Source organism: Salmo trutta, chromosome 18, assembly GCF_901001165.1.
Source record: "Salmo trutta chromosome 18, fSalTru1.1, whole genome shotgun sequence".
NCBI classification, from domain to species: Eukaryota; Metazoa; Chordata; class Actinopteri; order Salmoniformes; family Salmonidae; genus Salmo; species Salmo trutta.
This window is the reverse complement of record NC_042974.1, coordinates 28,339,726-28,362,936: the sequence shown is the minus strand read 5'-3', so window position 1 is coordinate 28,362,936 and position 23,211 is coordinate 28,339,726. Positions and strand designations below refer to the sequence as shown.

Here is a 23,211-nt window from a genome sequence, read left to right as displayed (position 1 = left end):
AATTTAGTATATAGTATAATTTAGATAATATGACTACATTAAGATTATATATTTAATTTGAAATGACCTTACTTGAAGTAATGTATATTTCTTTTTGTGTTTTGCCTTTTAAGGTTATCAACCTAACTAACTAACTAATTAACTAGCTAACTAAAGAACTAATTAACTAACTAACTGACTAAAGAAATAAAAGAAGTCAGAAGAAAATTGAGTTGTCCCTTGCGTCCTTCAGTCCTTAAAGGCCTTTTTCAAGTTTGGGCAAAGAGCTGCAGTGTGAACCATACACAACTTGACAGTTGATAACCGCGTGGCAGTGAAGACAAAAGGATTAACGGCCTGAAGTCAGGAAAGCTGTCGTCGCAGAGAGGAATATTGACTGACATCTCAACATGGCGGAGGAAGCTCTTGGAATAACAGTGAAGGAGCTGAAGCAAAAAAGAACTTTAGCTAAAAGCACTTTTACCAAGCAAGCAAACTTCCTCAGCAGAGTCGCAAAGCACATGACTAAAAGAGAACTACAAGAGGAGTTCAAGAAGCTCAAGTCGGAGGCGAGGACGGTCAGTGAGACAAATGATGAGTACAGGGCTGGGCTTCTGGCAGACATTGAAGCTGGAACCGATGAGGGTGAAGAAGCTGAACTGAGCAAGAAGAAGCAGACTGAACTTAAGAAGACGTTCCAAGAATGCGAAGCACGATTGGATGAGGTCAGGGAGATGGTCCAGTCCAATCTGTGGCCTAGATACGGCGAAAATGAGGTGAAGTCTGCAATCCATGAAGCCGAGACAGCCTGTGATGGAGTTGCTCAGATACCTGTTACCGCTGTAAACAGAGATGGCTTTGAGCTACGGTGGGATAGTGTGAAAACACAAGTCCAAAATGCAATCGCAAGCCTAGCAGAGTGGGAGATGTGGATTCCGGTGGCAGAAAAGGAAAGGCTCGGAGGGAGAGTGAAGGATCTGAAGGCATTTGGCAACAACCTTGAAGCAAGTAGGGCAGGATTTCTCACAGCACAAAGAATTGCAGAAGAGGAGAGAGTCGGAGGGAGAGTGCCGCAGGTGCCCATGGCAGCTCCACAACCGACACTGAGGATAAAGCCAATCTGTCTACCCAAGTTCAGTGGGTATAAAAGGAACTTCCATCGATGGAGAAGGGACTGGGAGAGTCTGCAAAAGCAGGGGGAACCAACAGGCTCAGTTGAAGTAAAGAGGATCCAACTCATTGACAGTATAGATGAGAGGATATGCAGAGGCCTCCGTTTGTCTTCCTACAACACTGCTGAGGACATGTTCAGGGTGCTGTAGAACAGATATGGAAACAAGTCTACAATTGCCTTGGAGATAATGGAGGATCTGGAGAAAATTCCTGCTTTAAGGGCAAATCAGCCTAGGAAAGTTATCGACATGATCCAAACTATAGAGAAGGCCCTGGATGACCTCACGGAGCTTGGAAACACAGGAGCCATCAACAACCCTCTAGTGATCAGATCCATAGAAAGCAAGTTACCTGACGACATCAAGAGAGAGTGGCTTGTCTTCATGGTTAATCCGAGGAATAATGTCACACCAGACAATCACTTTGAGAACCTTCTTAAATTCCTGAAAACACAAGAGGAAATTCTTGAAAAACTGGAGCAGCTGGGAGTGAGTGAAAGGCCAGAAAAGAGAAATGCTTGCATGGAGAGGAAATATGCGTCCACGCGGTCCACAACGAAAGGAGGCTGTGTTGTGTGTGGTGATGAAAAGCACAGAGAAAATATATTCTTTTGCAAGCGTTTCAAGGCCTGCAAGAGGTGCTTGGTCTGTCATGGAGAAGATGATGAATGCAAAGAGACATACCTGTGCAGGAACAGAAACTGTAAAAAAGACCACCATTTCTTTCTATGCCTGAAGGGAGACTTCAGGAGGAGTGACTCAGAAAGAAGACAATTCAATGTGAGAAGGCATACGCGGACTGAGGAGCAGGAAGAATTTGTATCTAAACTCTCCCCAGAGATGGCGGACAAATTCAAGAGAGTGTTCACCAACATCACCGCAAAGACAAACTGTGGTGAAAAGATCCAGCTTGGAGAGATTGTGTCAAGTGCAGTAGAAGAATTGCCAGTTATTCTAATGCTGCTCGAGGTAACTGCCAATGCAGGACAAAAAAATGGAACCCTGATCGACTTGGCATCAGACACAAATTATATCACCCACAGAGCTGCCAGGAGATTAAATCTTCAAAGTGAAAACATCACTTTAGTCGTCCATGGAGTTGGGGGGATGGCCATGAAGGTTAAAACCAGAAGATATCTCCTCAGAGTGAGGGTCAAAATGCCTAGAGGCACAGAAAGAGCCCATGAGCTTGTCTGCTATGGTTTGAATGAAATTGCCAACATCCACAGAGTCATCAAACCTGAGCAACTCAAGAAGTTCTTCCCAGAAGTCAGTCTAGGAGATCTGAGGAGACCGGAGAGCATTGAGCTACTGATAAGCCACCGCGAAGGAAGACTTGCTCCGCAAAGAGTGAAGGTGATTGGAGACCTTGTCTTATGGGAGAGCCCGCTAGGAAAGACTGTTGGTGGAGCACATCCGGATCTGTTTGAAGAAGTCGATATGGCCGCACACAGGTCTGGAACGCACTTTGCTCGATCCATGAGAGCAACCGCTGTCAAGTATCAAGAGATAACTAAAGCACGAGTTCACAGCTGAAACCAAAAGCACAGTTGCTTGCAGAGAGTTCTTGGATTGGTGGAAATGGGATAGCATTGGAGCAGCTTGCGAACTGAAGTGTGGAGGATGCCGGTGCGGCAATTGTCAACCAGGAGGCAAGGAAATGACTCAGAGAGGAAAGGGAGCTGGAGATCATAAGGAAAGGCCTCACCTACATCAAAGCAGATGCTCACAGCGATAAACTGCACTGGGACACAAAATACCCCTGGATTCAAGATCCAAGTTCCCTTCCCTACAACAGGAGTGGGGTTGAAGCCACCTTCTTAAGAACAGAAAAACAACTCAAAAAAGAGCCAGAGTGGAAAATAGCATACACAGCTCAAGTGCATGAAATGGTGGAGAGAAGAGCAGCAAAGAAACTCACCAAAGAGATGATCGCCAGCTGGAAAGGACCAGTATGGTATGTCAGCCACTTGGTGGCGCCAAACCCACACTCTGTCACAACACCTGTGCGACTGGTATGGAACAGCAGCCAGAAGTTTAAAGGGGTCAGTATGAATGACCTGCTGCTGAAAGGGCCTGATGTCCTCAATCCCATCCGAGCAGTACTACTCAGGTTCAGAAGAGGTGTCCATGCTGCTCTTGGCGACATCAGGAAGATGTACAATTCGGTGTGGTTAGAAAACCTGGAGATGCATCTCCACAGATTTCTCTGGAGAAACACTGAGGAGGAAGAGATTGAAGAGTATGCCATCACCAGAGTCAACATTGGCGATCGACCAGCAGGGTGCATTGCACAACTGGCCATGAGAGAGACAGCAAAACTGCCCATGTTCGCTCACCTGGAGGAGGAACGTAGGATCCTTGAAGAGGATGCCTATGTCGATGACATCCTGACTTCCCATAATGACTTACAAAAGCTGGACAAGGACACCAAAGGAGTTGAAGAGATCCTGAGGACAGGCGGATTCTTCCTCAAACCCTGCTTCCGGTCAGGCCAAAGTGGGAGGCAGGAGATCGTACCAGGAGAACAAGGAGCGGTGTCAGGGACAGTACTTATTCTCCCAAACCAGATGAGGAAAGGAGACAATAAAGCCCTTGGAGTTGGATACCTTGTTGAAGAGGACAAGCTGTACCTTATGACTTCAATCAATTTCTCAAAGAGGAAAAAGAAGACGAGAGTCGGACAAAATCTCCTTGAAGAAGAGGTGAGAGGGAAAACTCCAAACCCACTGACGAGAAGAGAACTGCTAAGCCAAGTAGCTAGTCTGTATGACCCAATAGGCCTCGTCACACCTGCCAAACAAAAGGGCGCCGTTTTTGTCACAAAAGGCGTTTTCAAGAAGCTGGAGGCAAAACTCTGACCCGAAACACGTGGGACAAACCTCTGTCTGAACAATTGAGAGAAGAAGCCATCAAACTGTTTGAGGAGTACACACGTCTTAGCCAAATCACCTTCCACAGAAGCCTCACACCAGTCAACTGGATTGGTAAACCTTGGGGAATAACATTCTCGGACGGAAGTGAGAAGAGCTATGGAGCCGTAGTGTACTTCAGATGGGAAACCGAGCAAGGCATCCAAGTCAGGTTGGTTGAGTCCAAAGCAAAACTCACACCTTTGGACCAAAAGGTGGAGGTAGTGAGAGCTGAAATCTGCAGTGCTGTCTGCGCAGCACGACTTCGAAAGTACGTTGAAAAACACAGTCGTATAGAAATTGAACGGTGGCTCCATCTGCTGGACAGTCAAACTGTGGTGGGAGCTATCCAGAGAGACAGTTATGGGTATCAATCTTTCTTCGCGAACAGAGTTGGAGAGATCCAGAAATCCACATCCGTCGAAGACTGGTGGTGGATCCAGGGAGGCCTGAACAGTGCTGACATCATAACAAGAGGGGCAGCCCCGGAAGACCTCCAAGAAGATTCCATGTGGCAAAATGGACCAGCGTTCCTGCGGCAACCCATGGAAGAGTGGCCACAGAAGTCAGCCAAAGAAATTGCAGCTTATGCCAAGGAAGGCATAAACAAACTTCAAAGGAAATATTTCTCTGCAGCACTGACCAGAGCGCAGGCCAAGAGAAACAAGAATGATGTACTTCCTGAAGTGAGAGTTCAGAAGGAAAGTCAGAGTGATGCACAGCAAAGCAGGCAAAATAACCCAGATGAACCTAAGACTAAGATCCGAAGACCACCAGCTGGCTCTGCGGTAACAAAACTGATTGACATCAGGAAATTCAGCAGCCTGACCAGGCTGATCCGAGTCACTGCCTGGGTTTGGAGAGCTGCAACGAAATGGAAAGAAGTGTTGACCAGGAATTCAGCCTCAGATAAACCAAAGTGGGAGGAAATTCTTTCAACAAACTGGAAGTCCAGAGGCAAACAAGCTGTACTCACTGTTGGGGAGTGTGAAGATGCACTAAGAGACCTGTTCCTTGCAGCTCAAGAAGGTATAACCTTTCAAGGCACCACTCTCAACAGACTCGCTGTTTACAGAGATGAAGAGACTGGGCTCTTGGTTTGTGGAGGGAGGTTCAAGATCTTTGATGAGGACGAGACTGCTGTACCAATTCTACCATATGAGGCATGGATATCCACTCTCCTAGCCCAAGAGGCCCACTCCCCTCACAGGAATGGTGCTGCAGAAGCAGCTGTTCGCACTGTGAAGCGGGCCTTGCACAATATGAGAGGCGAAGGACTCTTCACATGGAGTGAGTTTCAAACATTTATGTTCATGGCTGCTAACCTTGCCAATGAAAGGCCCATAGATGCCAGGACTCAGAGCCGGGAGGACTGCATAGAATACATCAGCCCTAATTCTCTTCTGCTTGGAAGGACTGGACCTAGGGGAGACTTAGGAAGCTTTGAGTTTGAAGACTACTCCTACAAACGGTTAAGAATCATTCAAGCAGAAGTGAACTGGTTCTGGAGGAAGTGGAGTCAGTTGGCTGGACCTAACCTGTTTGTGAGGAGTAAGTGGCACACAAAGCAGCGAAACGTGGCCGTTGGAGACGTCGTCTGGCTTGCAGACCAGAACGCTTTGAGGAGTCAGTATAAGCTTGGTAGGGTCGTCAATGTCAACGCTGACAAGGAGGGCATTGTGAGAGATGCAAATATACGAACCTTCCCAAGTTATCCTATCTCAACTTTGAAGCATGTTTGTGGAGACAAAGCAAAGTAACGTTCAACCAAAATCCCTGCTACAATTCTTCACAGGGACGTCAGGCGTTTGGTTGTGTTATTGCCTGTAGAAGACCAGATGTAAAGCCATCGAAGATGGAGCCGATGTGACCTCCTTAGGTTCAAGAACCAGGAGATCAAGTGGGAGGTGTTGCGTCAAAAGACAGGTATTCATATTCAAGGCGTTCAGATTTTCAACTGATTTGAAAGATAAAACACCAGCAGGGGGCGAAAGAGTGTATGCATTGTGGAACCCATCATTAGCTTGTGTTTCCCTGGGGAACATATATACTGGTGCACCTTTGTGATAGCAGGTGGTGAAATGTTTGGTGGAAAAGCATTTCACTGGAAGTCCTTCACGGAAGAGGGGACTCTCATTCATACACATTCAGCTCATTTAGGATTCTGGAGACTCAACCGGTAGGCACATGGACATTGTTGTGTTAAATTGTTGCAAGTTAGGTGTTTATTTGTGTTGAGAATTGAGACCAATTGTCTAATTTAGTATATAGTATAATTTAGATAATATTACTACATTAAGATTATATATTTAATTTGAAATGACCTTACTTGAAGTAATGTATATTTCTTTTTGTGTTTTGCCTTTAAAGGTTATCAACCTAACTAACTAATTAACTAGCTAACTAAAAAACTAATTAACGAACTAACTGACTAAAGAAATAAAAGAAGTCAGAAGAAAATTGAGTTGTCCCTTGCATCCTTCAGTCCTTAAAGGCCTTTTTCAAGTTTGGGCAAAGAGCTGCAGTGTGAACCATACACAACTTGACACATACACTACATACGCCTACACACACACATAACACACACACTCAGACCGACACAAGACGAACACACATGTAAACATATTACACACACATTTTCACACTCATCATTTGCTGCTGCTGCTGCTACTCTGTCCTTTATTTTACTCTTATTAATATCTATCCTGACCATGTGCATAAGCCCTAATATGCATATGGGTGTTTTGAATTAATCATCACCTGAGAAAGCACTGTCCATTTCGTTGTTAGGCTTTGAAACAACATCCACAATGACCATGTTTTACACTCAGTTTCAACCTGCTGTTGAAGTTCTTTCTTCAAATTGATTAGCCTTCAGTGAGCTGAGTTTTAAAAGTACTGTACGCCTACTGTTTTGTTGATGAGTGTTTGATGGGATTTTCAACTGCATTTGCATTGATGTCAGAGTGGTTAGAGTGACAATAGAAAACTGAGTTCCAGCCCATTAGGAACTGATGGTAGTTAGCAAGTTGGGTACTACAAAAGCATGCCCAGAGTGCATAAAAGGATATTACAGTGACTCACCGGTCACGTGGAATTTTACTGCGGTCATGACTCATGACTGCAGGTGTGGCAGTAATATGGTCACCGCAACAGCCTTAATCCTGATGCCTAGTCACTATACCTTCATGTACATACTGTGTCTACCTAAAATACCTCATACCTTTTGTGGAGGCTAATTTCTGTATTACCAAATGAGGAGAAACAAACTTCACACACCAGTCAGAGTTATACTTAAACTACATTTATTATAATAAGAGCTTTGCAATAGCATTGACTTTCAATGATGCACCATTTCTAATGAACCACTGAAAAGTGACAACACAAAAGTACAAAGATCTTTTATAGCCAAGATACACCCCTCTCAACCTACATGACGAACAACAGATACATAGAATGGTCACAAGGTTAAGATTTGTATGAAAGGTATCTATAATACATAGCAGACAGCAACTGCTGTGTCAACAGTTTTAATTGTATAGACCAGTGTCTGGTCCTCCTACTCCAAACTGGAACCGTCTCTCCCTGGTACGGTATAGAACAGAACCATTAACTCATGTTCTCTGGAATGCTCTTTAGGCTTTATTACCCAAAGACATCGTAAATCTCCTCTGTCAGTGTTATCTCATAGAGGCCCTCCTCAGTAGAACACACACACAATAGTTAACAGAATACTCTATTCTGTCAAAACAACCATTATAATGCAATACAAGCATTATAACATAATCTTGCAATTTCCACGACACTTTGTACAGTGGCATGTAAGTTTCTCACTTATGGGGTGTATTTGCAAATAAAATACTGCAATATTTACTATAGTTTAAAAAGTGTACTGTTTTTGCGGCCATTACTGTAGTATTTACTACAGTGTTTTTTGTGTGGATAATACAGTAGTATTTACTGTAGTATTCTACAGCAGTGTTTCCAAACCCCGGTCGTCGAGTACCCCCAACAGCACATTTTTTTATTGCAACCATGGACAAGGACACCTGATTCAACTTGTCAATTAATCATCAAGCCCTCAATGAGCTTAATGAGGTGTGTTTGACCAGGGCTACAACAAAAATGTGTACTGTTGGGTGTACTTGTGGACCAGGGTTGGGAAACACTGTTCTACTGTATACTGAAATTCTATAATAAAAGTTCTACACATGATCGAGGGATACTAAGTACTGTAGTATTCGATAGTAAACTGTAGTATTTTTTCATGTGGGTGCATCTCCTTATTTTCCCCGCTCCATTCTGTCTTCAGGATGGCCATAGCCAAGTACATCCCGTGTCTGGGTGTGTTGCTGTGTGTACGTAGACGTGACCTGCGCTCCGCCGACAGCAGCTTCATGTCCACCAGACGCTCCACTGTCACCAGCCAGACCTCCGACATCAGCGATCGCTTACGCCGCACCAGCACCGTCAAGTCCCGCCTCTCCTCCGCCTCCGACAGCGAATCGGTACGGAGAAATATGTCCTGATACTTGTATGTGTCTGTTTGTCTGTCTGTCCAGGTGTCTGTCTGATGGTTATGTAATGGTCCTTCTCCCAGGGCTGGACAGATACTGAGGCTGACCTCTCCAGTATGGGCTCCAGGCCGGCTAGCCGCCAGGTGTCCTGTGATATCAGCAAGGACACAACCGAGCTCCCAGCCCTCAAGCCTTACAGCTCCTCCAGCTTCAACTCCAAGATGAAGAGCCACGACTCTGGCATTTTTGAGAAGGTAACTAACACATCAGGGCAAGGGCAAGTCAAGCGGCAAGTCTACTCTCTGTTCCCTTCCGCATGTTTGACAATGTTCTGAATGCATGGAAGATATTTTGGGCTCTAAAGGCAGAACGGTGTGAATGGTTGTCTAACACAGTAGAGGTCAGTAAGAGTCAACATCAAGTTTAAAAAAAAAATCTCACCTTACTTGCACTTATGTGTTATAACCCTGAAGTATAGAAATAAATCACACAGAGATGTAGCTTCGGCTTCAAGTCACTTGTAGTGAGTGACCTGGGAAGCCCCATGCGCCCCTATATGAATTCCTAGGTATAACCAATCAAACTCAGATCAGACAATAGAGCACACAGATCATATTATCAACGTTTAGATAAATGAATAGCATATTACTTACTGGTATACATTATGATTCTGTATTATTATTTTGTTATTATTAAGACACTTTTAATTCTATCACATGCTCTACTCCCAACATCAATACACGTTAATCTCACCAATGGTACCTAATATTCAGTGCCTCTACCTGAGAAACACCTAATCAAACAGTAACACCCTTGAAAACAGCTGCACCAATCTGTCTTTACTGTAATGCAATAAGACTAGGCAAGAACTAAGTCCAAATTTCCATCAGAAAGGATTTCTCTCTAATCCGCCACAAATCTAAATTCTAAGCTGTTGGCCTTTATAAAATATTGAATTTGGCCTTTACTACTATAGCCCATAGAAAAGTGTTGAATAACACATTCATAAATGGCAAAAAGAAATCGTAAGTAATAAGGTTTTGAAGTGTATGTCCTATATCTAGGAGATATAAGAAAGCCCAGGAAATATTTAACCCCTTTTTTTTGTTGGCACAAAACTATTTCCATACTTCCATTCATTTGTATGGGTTACCTTTAGTTTGTAGCCCAAATGTTTTGGATGCTACAGACAAAAGTTGGCACATCAGCGTTATCGACTTCAGACGAGTCCTGTAGGGCTTGTGGGGATCGTAGAACAAAACGGCGAACACCACCATGTTTGTGAGAGTCTCCCCTTTCAATAGAGTGGTCATATTAGTAGGCCAAACCGCTCAAATGCTACAGACGTTTTCGTGTGAATACAGATTTTCGGGATGTCTTCTGGTCTGACAAACAGCGCTGTAGCTCTGCCATTTTCCACAGCAGATGCGGAAGGGCGACATAGGAGGATGTGGTGGATTGAGACGCAGCCCATGCAAAAAAAAAACAGCTATCTAACTTAAACGGATGGATTTTGATGGGATTTTTTATAATGTTTCTTAGATTGACACACCGGTCCGTCTTTAAACCATATTTTGGCTTGGAATGCCAAATGTCTTTACAACATATTGTTATAAAATGATGATACAATTATTGATAGAGATTCGATCTCACTGTTAATTAACTGTCCCCCTTTGGTGCATTTGCCCTTGTTCACTCACTCTGAAAAGTCGAATCAGTTTTAGCTGTCTTTCATCTGGGTTGGAGCCGCACTATTACAGTATTCAGAGGTTTGACCCCCCAAGGCACTTAGGGCTAGATTCTATCAGATCCGCGCTAGCCAACATCCACATATCAGTTGATGTGTTGGAGGTGGAGCCGTGTTAGAGCCGTCACAAATGGCTCCTTGCGTTTCCTTATCGCAGACACTGCCATTGGATGCAGTGTTCATGACAAGGTAACGAAGCCACAGCCGACTTTATACACTCAAACACTCAAATGCGTGATGTTCTATTGTCTACACTTTGATTAGACTGATAGGCTATAAACCGCTCCCCCCCATCCAAATTCACACGACAACATGCATTAGTCTGTCATTATTTCTATCATCGATAGAGCCTACACTTTCTATCTCCCATTTGAACTTCTAATGCGGTAGGAATAAAAAGGAAGGAAGGGAGTGGAGTGGTTGATGACACACCAGAGCAACTGCTCATCGAGTTGTCAGCGCCATACCGCAGTTACACCTAAAATACCGCCAAAACATCCACTGAGTGGATGTCGGCCAATGCTGGTTTATGCTCGATCTGAACTATGCATGAGAGCACCAGCTGTTCCGGACTACTGTGTGATCACAGTCACCGAAGCCCTTTTCTGCAGTAAAATTACCTAGTGGCCTCATGGGTGAAACATTATTAATATTTTTCATAATTTCATAATTAATAAACGTTCTCTCAAAAAAGCTGCTGAAAATCCGGTGTTTCAATGTCAAACGGTGTTGTTATATTTCAGTCTTCTGAGATGTGTATTATTGGGATGCAAACTCAAAATGTAATACATTCAACTCTATATCTGGTACAGGTGTCTTCTTTTTTTAAAGCCCATAACCATATGTCTGAGGTGTTTTGTTTTGTTTCAAAATAAATGTGTTTAAGACTACCAAGAAATACTCTGTGTGACCCTGATTTAGCCCACTGCAGTAAAAAGTTAAACAGGTTAACATTCACAAGGCCACAGAGCCAGACGGATTACCAGGACATGTCCTCGCTGACCAGTGTCTTCACTGACATTTTCAACCTCTCCCTGACCGTCTGTAATGCCTACATGTTTCAAGCAGACCACCATAGTCCCTGTGCCCAAAAACACCAAGGTAACCTGTCTAAATGACTATCACCCCATAGCCCAAGCATCTGTAGCCATGAAATGCTTTGAAAGGCTGGTGATGGCTCACATCAACGCCATCATCCCAGACATTCTGGACCCACTCCAATTCGCATAACTCCCCAACAGATTCACAGATGACACAATCTCTATTGCACTCCACACTGCCCTTTCCCACCTGTACAAACACCTATGTGAGAATGCTTTTCATTGATTACAGCTCAGCGTTCAACACCATTGTGCCTTCCATGCTCATCTCTAAAATATGGACCCTGGGATTAAACACCTCCCTCTGCAATGGATCCTGGACTTCCTGACGGGCCGCCCCCAGGTGGTGAGGGTAGGCAACAACACATTTACCATGGTGACCCTCAACACAGGGGCCCCTCAGGGGTGCGTGCTTAGTCCCCTCCTGTACTCCCTGTTTACCCACAACTGCATGGCCGCACATGACTCCAATACAATCATTGTTTACACACGGCACAACGGTGGTAGGCCTGATCACCGATGACGATGAGACAGCCTACAGGGAGGAGGTCAGAGACCTGGCAGTGTGGTGCCAGGACAACAACCTCTTCCACATCATCAGCAAGGCAAAGGAGCTGATCGTGGACTTCAGGAAACGGAGGACCGAGCACACCCCCATCCACATCGACGGGGCTGTTGTGGAACAGGTCCAGAGCTTCAAGTTCCTCTGTGTCCACATCACTAAGGAGCTATCATGGTCTACACACATCAACACAGTCATGAAGAGGTCACGACAATGCCCCTTTCTGACCTTAGTATGAGATCATTTTTCCATAGTAGATTGGTCAGGGCGTGACAGGGGGGTGTTTTTGTCTATGAATTTTGGGTTTTCTGTTTTCTATGTGGGTTGTCTAGATTGTCGTTCTATGTTGTATTTTCTATGTTGTGACCGGGTATGGTTTCCAATCAGAGGCAGGTGTTTTTCGTTCTCTCTGATTGGAAGCCATACTTAGGCAGCCTGCTTTTCATGGGGTTTTGTGGGTGGTTGTTTTCCGTTTTGTTGTTTGTACCTGACGGGACTGTTGTTGGTTGTTCTGTTATTTTGCGAAGTGTTTTCATTAAAAGTAAATATGAGCACTTCACACGCCGCATTTTGGTCTCCTTTAGACGACCTGCATTACACCCTTCCACCTTAGGAGGCTGAAAAGATTCAGCATTGGCCCTCAGATCCTACTGTATGTGCTATGTGCACAGCCAAACAATGGAAATGATGGATTCGACTTCCACTTTACTTCCCTATTGCAGCGTGGTGGTGGCAAACTTGCCAGATTAAATTATTTGAGAGTCCGTTTATAAAGTATAAAAGTCACATAAACAAGTGTATAAGTGTAATTTTATATTTATTTAATTCAAGTTCACTATCGTTAGCTAGACAAACCTACTAGTAGGCTAGTTCTGTTATGATAATAACGTTAGCTGTGTTGTGGTAAAGTTCTTTAAGGCCCAGGCCATCCAGCAAGCCAATAACTGTAACGATAATGATAAACTATAGGCTACATAACTATATAACGTTGGTGAGCATCCACACTAGAGGAAAGTTTATCCTTTTAGAGTCCTGCACCTGTCAATCAACTGATCAATGCATCCTACTTGCCTCTGCCTATAAGGTGGTACCACAAGATATTCATGAGGTCTCTAACACGTTGCGTGCGCGAGCATTGCAAAATAAATGTACAAATACATGTTATTCAATCATTTCATCCAAACTGCTCGTGTGCGGTTGCGTAGCCAGGCACTAAAATAGAACATGGTTCTATTTTTTATGCATTACGTGCTGCAAGTCCCACCTCTGCCATTTCCTCATTGGTTTTTAGGAGCATATACCCACGTGAGTGATTGAAATATGTACTGAGGTCCACACTCCAGTCCAGTTGGTAGTGGTAATGTACCTTACAGTTGGTTGCCAACCACCATATAAAGTCCACAGAAGAAGAAGAGATTACTAGAAACTAACTAGGTTTCCCCTTTATCTGTAGATTCATTGTTGGAGTAGAGAACACACGATTTTGTGTTGACTCAATGGGTAAAAATTCTACAAAGATACAGAAAAAAAGTACCTTGTGCATTTCAGGTAAAAGAACAACCCAATGTTTATGTCCCAGGACAAATTAGCTAGCAACAGCAAGCTAGCTAGCTAAATGTCCATGAATGTTTAATGTGTTTCGACCTGTCCCCAAATTAATATAGTTGGTTCTGTGTTCATTTTGATATTTCAACCTGCATGTTCTGATTGCGACTGGTGTGGATGCTGCACGCGGACGCATGCGTGGCCCCGGACTAGTCAGCATTTAACACACAGATACTGGTTCAGAGTGACCATTCAGTGCTTTCAGTGTTCATTGTCGTAGTGACAACTGCAAATAATACTTCAATGCAGTAGGATGCATGTACATATAGGCTTAATGAAAAATAATATAGTAACTCTTATATAAATGTAACAATTCAAAAGCAAAAAATGCCATTTAGCCTGCATCTTTCACAGCATGTCGTTGCCTCATTGCTTAAGTGGTTTGTAAGTGATTTCCATTTTTCTAAAGCTTGTCAATTCCTTTGGGTCTTCTTTTTCACTGTGCTCATCTCTGTATGTCCTGTGCAACTATTTGCAATGCATCAGTACAAGGTTATCACAACAATGCACTTTCTCTCCTCAACTTTCCCCGACATGCATTTTCTATGCTGCTGTAGGCCTGTTTTACATTCAGCAATTGGCAAGAGGAAGCCTGCTTCTTTCCCCGAATAGGCTATTAGGTCTAGTATAAATAAATGTCCCATAGCTTTTGTAGCCTATCACTATACACACAAAAGTATGTGGACACCCCTTCAAATTAGTGGACTCTGCTATTTCTGCCATACCTGTTGCTGACAAGTGTTTAAAATCGAGCACACAGCCATGCTAGAGCTTCTCCAGTCAACTGTAAGTGCAGTTATGGTGAAGTAGAAACGTCTAGGAACAACAACAACTCAGCCGCGAGGTGGTAGGCCACCCAAGCTCACAGAACGGGACTGCCGAGCGCTGAAGCGCATAGCGTCTAAAAATCGTCTGTCCTTGGTTGCAACACTCATTACCAAGTTTCAAACTGCCTCTGTAAGCAACGTCAGCACAATAACGGGAGCTTCATGAAATGGGTTTCCATGGCCGAGCAGCCAGCCTAAGATCACCATGCGCAATGTCAAGCGTCGGTTAGAGGGGTGTTAAGCTCGCCTCTATTGGACTCTGGAGCAGTGGAAACGTGTTCTCTGGAGTGATGAATCACGCTTTACCATCTGGCAGTCTGGCGGACGAATCTGGGTTTGGCGGATGCCAGGAGAACGCTACCTGCCCGAATGCATAGTGCCAACTGTAAAGTTTTGGTAGAGGAGGAATAATGGTCTGGGGCTGGTTTTCATGGTTTGGGCTAGGCCCCTAAGTTCCACTGAAGGGAAATCTTAACGCTACAGCATACAATTACATTTTAGACGGTTTGTCGAGATCGGTGGGGAAGAACTTGACTGGCCTGCACAAAACCCTGACCTCAAACCCATCGAACACCTTCGGGATGAAATGAAACGCTGACTGCGAGCCAGGCTTAATCACCCACTAAGTGCCCAACCTCACTAATGCTCTTGTGGCTGAATGGAAGCAAGTCCCCGCAGCAATGTTCCAACATCTAGTAGAAAGCCTTCCCAGAAGAGTGCAGGCTGCAAAGGGGGGACCAACTCCATATTAATGCCCATGATTTTGGAATGAGATGTTTGACAAGCAGGTGTACACATACTTTTGGTCACCTCAAACCCTGTCCTGCAAATGAAATCACACCTCTGAACACCTCAACTCATGCCTCAAACCCTCATACAATCACTGCTGTGATCCCTTCCCAACAAAGTGTAAGTAGCCCTCTCATTCCTATTCCCCATAATATGGTACTATAAATGTTTTTATTAAATGCTTTAGGTTAAAATAATGAGTCTTTCACAATTTTTGAAACATGCTTTGTCGTCTCTGTGCGGTCCGTGCTTATAGCGTGGGTCTCCCATCCTCCAATTTTCTTAAGTCACCAGCCTCCACTGACACATACTGTTGGATTACCAATGGCAGTTAGGGATATGTGATATCTGATACACAAACATATTGTAAAAACAGGTAAAACCTATTAAATTATGGTCTCCCCATCAAACAACTGAGGCTGCCGACTGGCAAAAGCATCTCCAGTCCATCTGTAGAAATAGTCAGAGTTGAGGCAGTGTTCAGCAGTGACGCACAAAAAAGGGAGCTGCCATTACAGGACATTTGTGCTGTACTGTATTATTAGTAATCACCTCATTGTGGATGTGTTCAGTGCCAGGTCTCGCTGCATCTCATGCATCTGTGAACACAGTCACTGTTCTATTACCAATGGCAGTTAGGGATAGGTGACACACACACACACACACACAGAGAGATCACATTATCAATGGTGGTTTTGAATAACCTGGTGGAACCAACCTGATCGCTTTGTTTACCTTTCTATTTCACTTCAGACGATCAGGCTGGTTCCACCAGACTAGGTTATGCCCTGGACATTATATGCATCTAACAAGTAAAAACAAATAGCGTCTTTTTAGATTAAATTGTGTTTCACAATTGTTTCACAATTGGGTTATCAAATGTATCAAAGAAATTAAGTGGGTTACCTTCTGTATTTGACCCTGTGAAAGCTGTTGCCGCTGACAGGTGAAGGTTGCTGGCTGGATACTTGCCAACATGTGGTTACTGTTACATTCATAAGAGTACTCACAGAGAGGGTGTCTGCATGATGCTGATGAGGGCACCTTGCTGGTCTTCTCTATGCTGCATGTTCGGCTGCAAACTGGACATCTCTCGAACAACTGCAGAAGACAATTTTATGAGGTGGGGTTGACTGGGAGGACCTGTGATAGGATGATAAAATAGACAGCCAAGTGGTAAATTACATTTTGTTCTTTAGAAAGGACAACGCTTTTTGCAAATACACTTCACAACCAAAAGTATTCTACTAGTTGTATCTGCTTGGCTGGGGAATGAACCTACTAGTTAATCAAGCCGGGAATTTTTTATACAACTTTTTACACAAGACAAATGACCTGCCCTTGTTGGTGTCACTATCAGAGGCCTCATAGTGGCGTGTCCTTTTCATAAGAGTCGAACGAGACAACGGAGGAGGTGTCACAAGGGTACTTGTGTCGCATGACACACTTTTATTCTGAGGTCTTTTCTGACAAGTTGTGAAAATAGCAAGTGAAACAGTTAATGAAATGATTTTCGGAGGTCGGTAAACGGTTGAAATCACATTGACAGACATGTTATGATACCCACCGGTGAAGCCGTTACACAATGCAACCAACTGTGACATATTTTGCTATGGCCCTGGGTTGGTTTGAGTTTGTTGCTGCTAGTTAGTCAACTGTTGTAGTCAGACATGAGTTAACTAGTGGCAACATGGCTGCATTCAATATTTATTTCTGCCCTTCACATGGGTTGCACCTCGGTGGCTAATGTGACTGTTTCGTCTAAATTACACTAACTTAGTGACATGGAAGTACGATGATATTGCTAAAGTAGGCAAATTAGTAGGAAACAACTTTGCCATTACTCTTACTAGCAAAGTTAGTCAAAAATATCTAGCAATACTAATGTTAGCTAGCTAAAATACAGTGGTCCCCTCAATCTTAGTTAGCTGGCTAAAGTTATAGTGCATCTAAAGTCAATCTGGCCACATCACAATCATAACAAAACATTATTATTTTGAAATGTTATCATGTTTCCAAGCAAAATCTGAGTTGTGTTGAGGTAGGCTAACATTAGCCAGCTAGCTAACTAGATAGCGAACTTCAGCCATGCTAGCGATGATAGTGATAATGATAATCAAAATCCTGCATTGCATGGTCATTCGGTATAGGGCTTTCAGTCTAAAACGGCCATGATCCTTTGAACACGTTGGGGGCGGTGAATCAACGGAGCCCAATTCAATGAAGGGAAGTGAAGTGGCGATTTGTGCTTGGCAAAAGGGGGCATGATTTGTTGACATAATTGTAATCCAAAACCAACCTTCATTTACTCGTTCCAAACTCTGTTTTAGACGAGAACGACTTTATGACCAAAATGATCCTATTTACAGTACACTTTGTAGTCAATATTTACACCAGAATAAATGTTTCGGACTCATATTGATGCCACATAGGCCATTTTCAAAGGGATTAGTTGGTTTTTAGGGACATTCGCTCTTTCAGGTTGAATTAGAAAATCATTTTTGCCTCTTAATTTAATGGTTGAGGTAAACCTGAGTGTTTTTAGATGGACTAAAAGCTTTGGGCCTTGGTAACAAGTGATCTGTGGTGTGACTTGATAGATGTTTGGAGATGCGTAATACCGTGTCACACGGACTGATTGTTGTGGTCGCCATCCCCCCATTCAAGATCAAACATTTGATGAAGGCTAAATTGTGTTAGAAACTCTTTACTTACATGTGACTGGTATTTAATTGAGTGTAACATTGAAGTGACTAACAGCATAATTACAATTTGTCACTCATTATGATAGCAGGAACCAACCTCAAAGTCCTGAAATGTGTATCTTCTAGAGCTCTGAATGACATTTCCATGACAGGTATAGGGCCACAGGGACTGCAGCTTGCCTCTAGCTGTAAGTACTCATAATGAGTCAAAAGTGTCATTCAATTCCGCTTGTTTTGTATCGACCAGTGTGGCCATTACCTACCTCCAATAGACAAAAGAGCAGCACTAGTGCCCTACTAAACCTTGGCTGAGTCTGCAGTACAACATTACATGTCTTCCCTGTTTTTTTACCCTCTTTAGCCCAGCTAGGTAATGGACTTCCATAGTGTCTTCCTTAGCCAAAGACGATTCATCATTTTTATTTCCGCCCTAGCCTCAGTGTGTTGACGGATGCTAATGCATTCCTGTGAGGTCTGGCAGGGTTTGGCCATGAGCAGTCAGCAGGCATGTGGATGGCACGGCCTTATTAAATCACTGCAGTTTAATCTCAAATGTCACAGCAGATTAACCAGCCTTATCAATGAGAGACATAATTAACTGTTCTGTGACATGCCTCATGGCAGGCTAGGCCTACAGGGGGAGAAATATTGCCGCTTGCGCTTTAATTTATAGTCAGTGCTGATAATGTCAGAGCAGGAACGGCAGTGGCAGATTATAATTAAGACAGACTTTCACTCTGAGCTGCAGAGACAACAATACTTTCTCACACTCATTCGCATTATATTATGGTTTTTTTTGTGTCCCTCCATTTCTTATGATATATTACAGTACTTCCTTCAACTGTATGATATGTTACGAATGGTCCGGTGGTGGAAAAGCAGTCTCACAGTATCATACGTCTTAGCAGTCTTACAGTATCATACGTCTTAGCAGTCTTACAGTCTCATACGTCTTAGCAGTCTTACAGTATCATACGTCTTAGTAGTCATACAGTATAATTGTTGCGTTAGCATTTGTGGCTAATGTTAGCTAGGTGGCTAACATTAGATACGTTAGGTGTAAGGGTTAGTTAACATGCTAAGTAGTTGCAAATAGTTATGGTTGTGGTTAGCTCAAGTTGTTTATTAGCTAAGACACTTAAGTTGTCCCTGACACGATTCGAACATGCAACCTTTGGGTTGCTAGAAGTTTGCATTATGTGCCCACCCATTCACCCCGACCAACCTCCCTACTGTTGTTTCTGTATTAAGTAACCTTCTGTCTTAAATGGATACTTCGGGATATTGGCAATGAAGCCCTTTTCCTACTATCCCAGAGTCAGATGAACTCATGGATACCACTTGTATGTCTCTGCTTTACCAGAAGCATACCACCCTGCATCCCACTGCTTGCTTCTGAAGCTAAGCAGGGTTGGTCCTCGATGGGAGACCAGATGCTGCTGGAAGTGGTGTTGGAGGGCCAGTAGGAGGCACCTTTTCCTCAGGTCAAAAAAAATAAAAATAATATCCCAATTCCCCAGGGCAGTGATTGGGAATATTGCACTGTGTAGGGTGCTGTTTTTCGGATGGGATGTTAAAACGGGTGTCCTGACTTTCTGTGGTCACTAAAAATCCCATGGCACTTATTATAAGAGTAGGGGTGGTAACCCTGGTGTCCTGGCTAAATTCCCAATCTGACCCACATACCATCATGGTCACCTAATCATCCCCAGCTTACAATTAGCTCATTCATCCATGTAACTATTCCCCAGGTCGTTGCTGTAAATGAGAATCTGTTCTCAGTCAACTTACCTGGTAAAATAGGGGTTACATTTTATTTTAAAAGTTTCTAACTAGTGTTACGCAATTGCTAAATACTGTTAGTACAATGACTGGCTTCCAGTTAGCATTGGCTCGTCAAACTACCTCTAACTTCCTTCATACTGGATGCAGAGACATAAAAATAGTATCTATGTGTTCATTTGACTCTGGGGAAGTAGACAAAGGGCTTCATTGCCAAAGTATCCCTTTAAGTAACCAGAGCATTATTACATATACAGATTGTAGGTAGAGGAGAGTCGTGATGAAAGTAACACGGGCGAAAATAACACTTTTCTCAAATAACATAGAAGCTAGAATGACATAGTGAAGTCAGCCCCTTCCTAATGTGGAGGACGAGGTCCCTGCAAAAAAAAACAGCCCAGTCCACCCATGTATCGCCAAATGATCAACAAAAGGTGGTTATGAGCGAGTTTAAAAAAAGTTTACAAAACGGACTTGGAAGGGTTTTTTGGTTGTAGAGTTGTTGACAAAACTGACATTTTCTTATGTAATTTTCTTAACTAAATGACAGCATAGGTTTCAAGTATTATAATAGTTATTCTTGGGTGTTAGCCTGGTAGAAGTTACAGGAGATGCGGGTGGGACGAAAGTAACACAATGTTAACTGATGACCTGGAATAAAATAACATTTAAGCACAGGCCATTGTCTCCTCTAGTTCATATTCCTTTTGTATAGTTAGCAAAATATCAACAAGTGACTGAATGTTTGAAAATGATATATGGCATCATTAGAATAATGCCTTAATCAATTGACTTGATCGATCAGCTTCTCACATAAGCTTTTATGGACAGGTTAGTGGTTAAAAATATATTTCATTATGATTCTGGGGGTCAAACCATAGAAATGTGATAAGCATGATGAGTTTGCCGTTTGTGAAAAGTATAAAAACGTTTATTCTATCAAGACATGAGTAACGCGCATGGGCAAGGACAACTGGAGGGCACCTGATTGGTAGGGCTAAGCATGAATAGTAATTGAAAATGGTGAAAAACATCTCTTACTACATTCCCATTGAAGTGAGATGATGTGATTAATTTCAGTCCAATTAATATTGTAAGGCGATGTTGACACATGGTTTATTTTAAATTAACATTTCTAACCTACAGCATGAATTATTCAAATCGACACAAACATGAAATGATTGCTAATAGTACATTTGTTGAAAGTAATGAGCATTACAAATCACAAACATGGAGATAAGACAGATATTGTGCACTTCTTGACAGCTGTTACTTCCGTCCCAAAGCTGTGTTAAAGCCAATTTAAGCTTGATCCGAAAATGTGGTCTGACGCTCCTTATAGAAGGTTGAGGAGTTGAGGAGCCTCTGGAGGCATGCAGAGGCCAAATTGAACTCGGTAACGTATCCCTGTGCGTCTCACAAGTGTTGTAACAATGCGGAGGGCTCCGTATTGCTCTTCATTGACATGATTGGTTGACGGTAGGTGGGGGTGGGTGGTACTATATAAACACGAACTCACTTCCTTGACAACAGTTCTACTCCACAGCTCTGCGCTGCGCCGCGCAGCGCAATAAGTATGAATGCCCTGACTTCTGTAGAGGCTGCATCACCGTAAATGCTGCATGGCCAATGCAGATGTCGGATTGACCATGCAGCGCCTTTAACTCTCGCCCCACCGTCAGGCACAAAAGTAATGTTCCGGTCGTTCTGTTCTCTGTGTATTTAATTACAACTAATTTACCCTAGAAAGGAAATTACAGTTGCTAATAGTAGAGGACATACTGTATATAAATTGTTTGTCATAAAATATGGGGTCTCTAGCTCTATCTTTTGTCCCTTTTCTCCCATACCCCAAAAACATGACCTGGCTGGAGACAAAGGAAAAGAGATCTTTGAGATTTGCTTCGAAGGATACAAGACCATCTTTTAGGGAAAATAATATTAAACCAGGAATCCAAATTGCCATGTTGCATAGATAATTGGGTGCAAAAATCTATCATTTGGCATCTTATGTTCATTGTTTCTCATCTCACCTTTTGTTTGACTTCGACAGGCTGGTGATTCGTCAGAAGCCATCGTAACGAGAGGAATGATTGGCCAGATTCCCAGCATCGTCATCACCTCCGAGACCAGCCCTTTCTTACCTGTCCTTAGGACCAGTTCCCGTGGTTCCAGTACAAGGCCATCCAATGGCAGAATAGATGTGGGGTCTGTTACTAAGGAGCCACAGGAGAGTGTCCAGCAGAGGTCAACACTTCCCTCTAACTCCTCTAACAGTGACGCCTCTACACCACTCATCTGATCACAACCACAGTACATGATAAATTATAACAAATGCCAGGGTCTGTACTCAACATGAAACTTTTCTGCAAGTCAAGTTAACCCCCATGTGAATACTCTTGCTGTATGTTCTCTACTGAAAAGGTTTTGTTTTGTCTCTTTGTTAATGTGGTACAACCAGGGCCGGCTCCAAGCATAAGCGACGTAAGCGGTCGCTTTGGGGCTCCGGCCGCCATGGGGCCCCCGAACCAGGAACTAATTTCAGGTCTCAACATACTGTTCTCTACACCACATTGCAAAATGTCTAGGAAAAGTACCATAAAACTAAATCAATGTATCTCTGCCATCAACAGGGAGGCCACAGTGGGTGGGGGGGGGGGGGGGGGGACGACGAAATCCCACTTAGGGCCCCCAAAAGGCTAGAGCCGGCCCTGGGTACCAGACAAAGTACAGAAATGAGATTGGTTGTGTTGTCTGCTAAGCTTTCACCTGGTCCTCTTGAGTGAGCTACAATCGTAAGGAAGTCTGTAAAATCAGACAGCAGCCCAACTGTTTCAAACCCATTTCAAACATTTCCCCTAGCCCAAGACCCCTCATCTAAGATCTGCTAAAGGCTGAAACCGATTAAATAGAACTATTGTGTGAAGTAATGCAGACATGACTAAAAAAGGCTGAGCTGGAAATGGCTATCTGAGGGATCTATCTTAGCTGGGAGACACTGCCAGTGGTTGGTGGAAATGTCAGGCTGTCTAGGGCAGGGGTTCTCCAACCTCTCATCGGGGACCCCCAGCTGTTCAATGTATTTTAACTATTCCACAGCTAGCACACCTGATTCAAATAGTCAATTAATCATCAAGCCCTTGACTATGTGAACCTGGTGAGTTACAGTAGTTCAGGGCTACAACAAAATTGTGAAGAGTCTGGTGTTCTCCGAGGAGAGGTTTGAGAACCACTGGTCCAGGGTATTGATTGAAGTCCTTAATGTGGGTCCAGGCTGTAGTCAGCCCAGATTCTTTCTCGAGGCCCCTGGCCTGTGTGACAGAATCTGGGCTGACTACAACCTGGACCCACATTAAGAACTTCCATCAATACCCTGGCCTTAAATATCTTGAGCATTAGAATGTGTAGGACGCTGCACAATAAATCCACAACTCAGGGCTGAATTTGATAGAACCTGCAATTTAATTGTGCAAGACAAATTCCTTCTTGATGGTAATAAAGTATTCTTGTCACA

General features: G+C 43.4%; 1 protein-coding gene across 1 annotated transcript in view; it reads left to right on the top strand.

The window, feature by feature from the left end:
• Window positions 1-22,275, top strand: part of opn4a (opsin 4a (melanopsin)) — a 71,411-nt gene extending 49,136 nt beyond the window's left edge. The window contains exons 8-10 of the mRNA XM_029698219.1: window positions 8,376-8,571; window positions 8,664-8,834; window positions 21,751-22,275. Of these exons, the coding sequence (XP_029554079.1) occupies window positions 8,376-8,571; window positions 8,664-8,834; window positions 21,751-21,999 (616 nt within the window). The 3' untranslated portion in view covers window positions 22,000-22,275. The remainder of the gene's footprint in view (window positions 1-8,375; window positions 8,572-8,663; window positions 8,835-21,750) is intronic.
• Window positions 22,276-23,211: the final 936 nt, after the last annotated feature.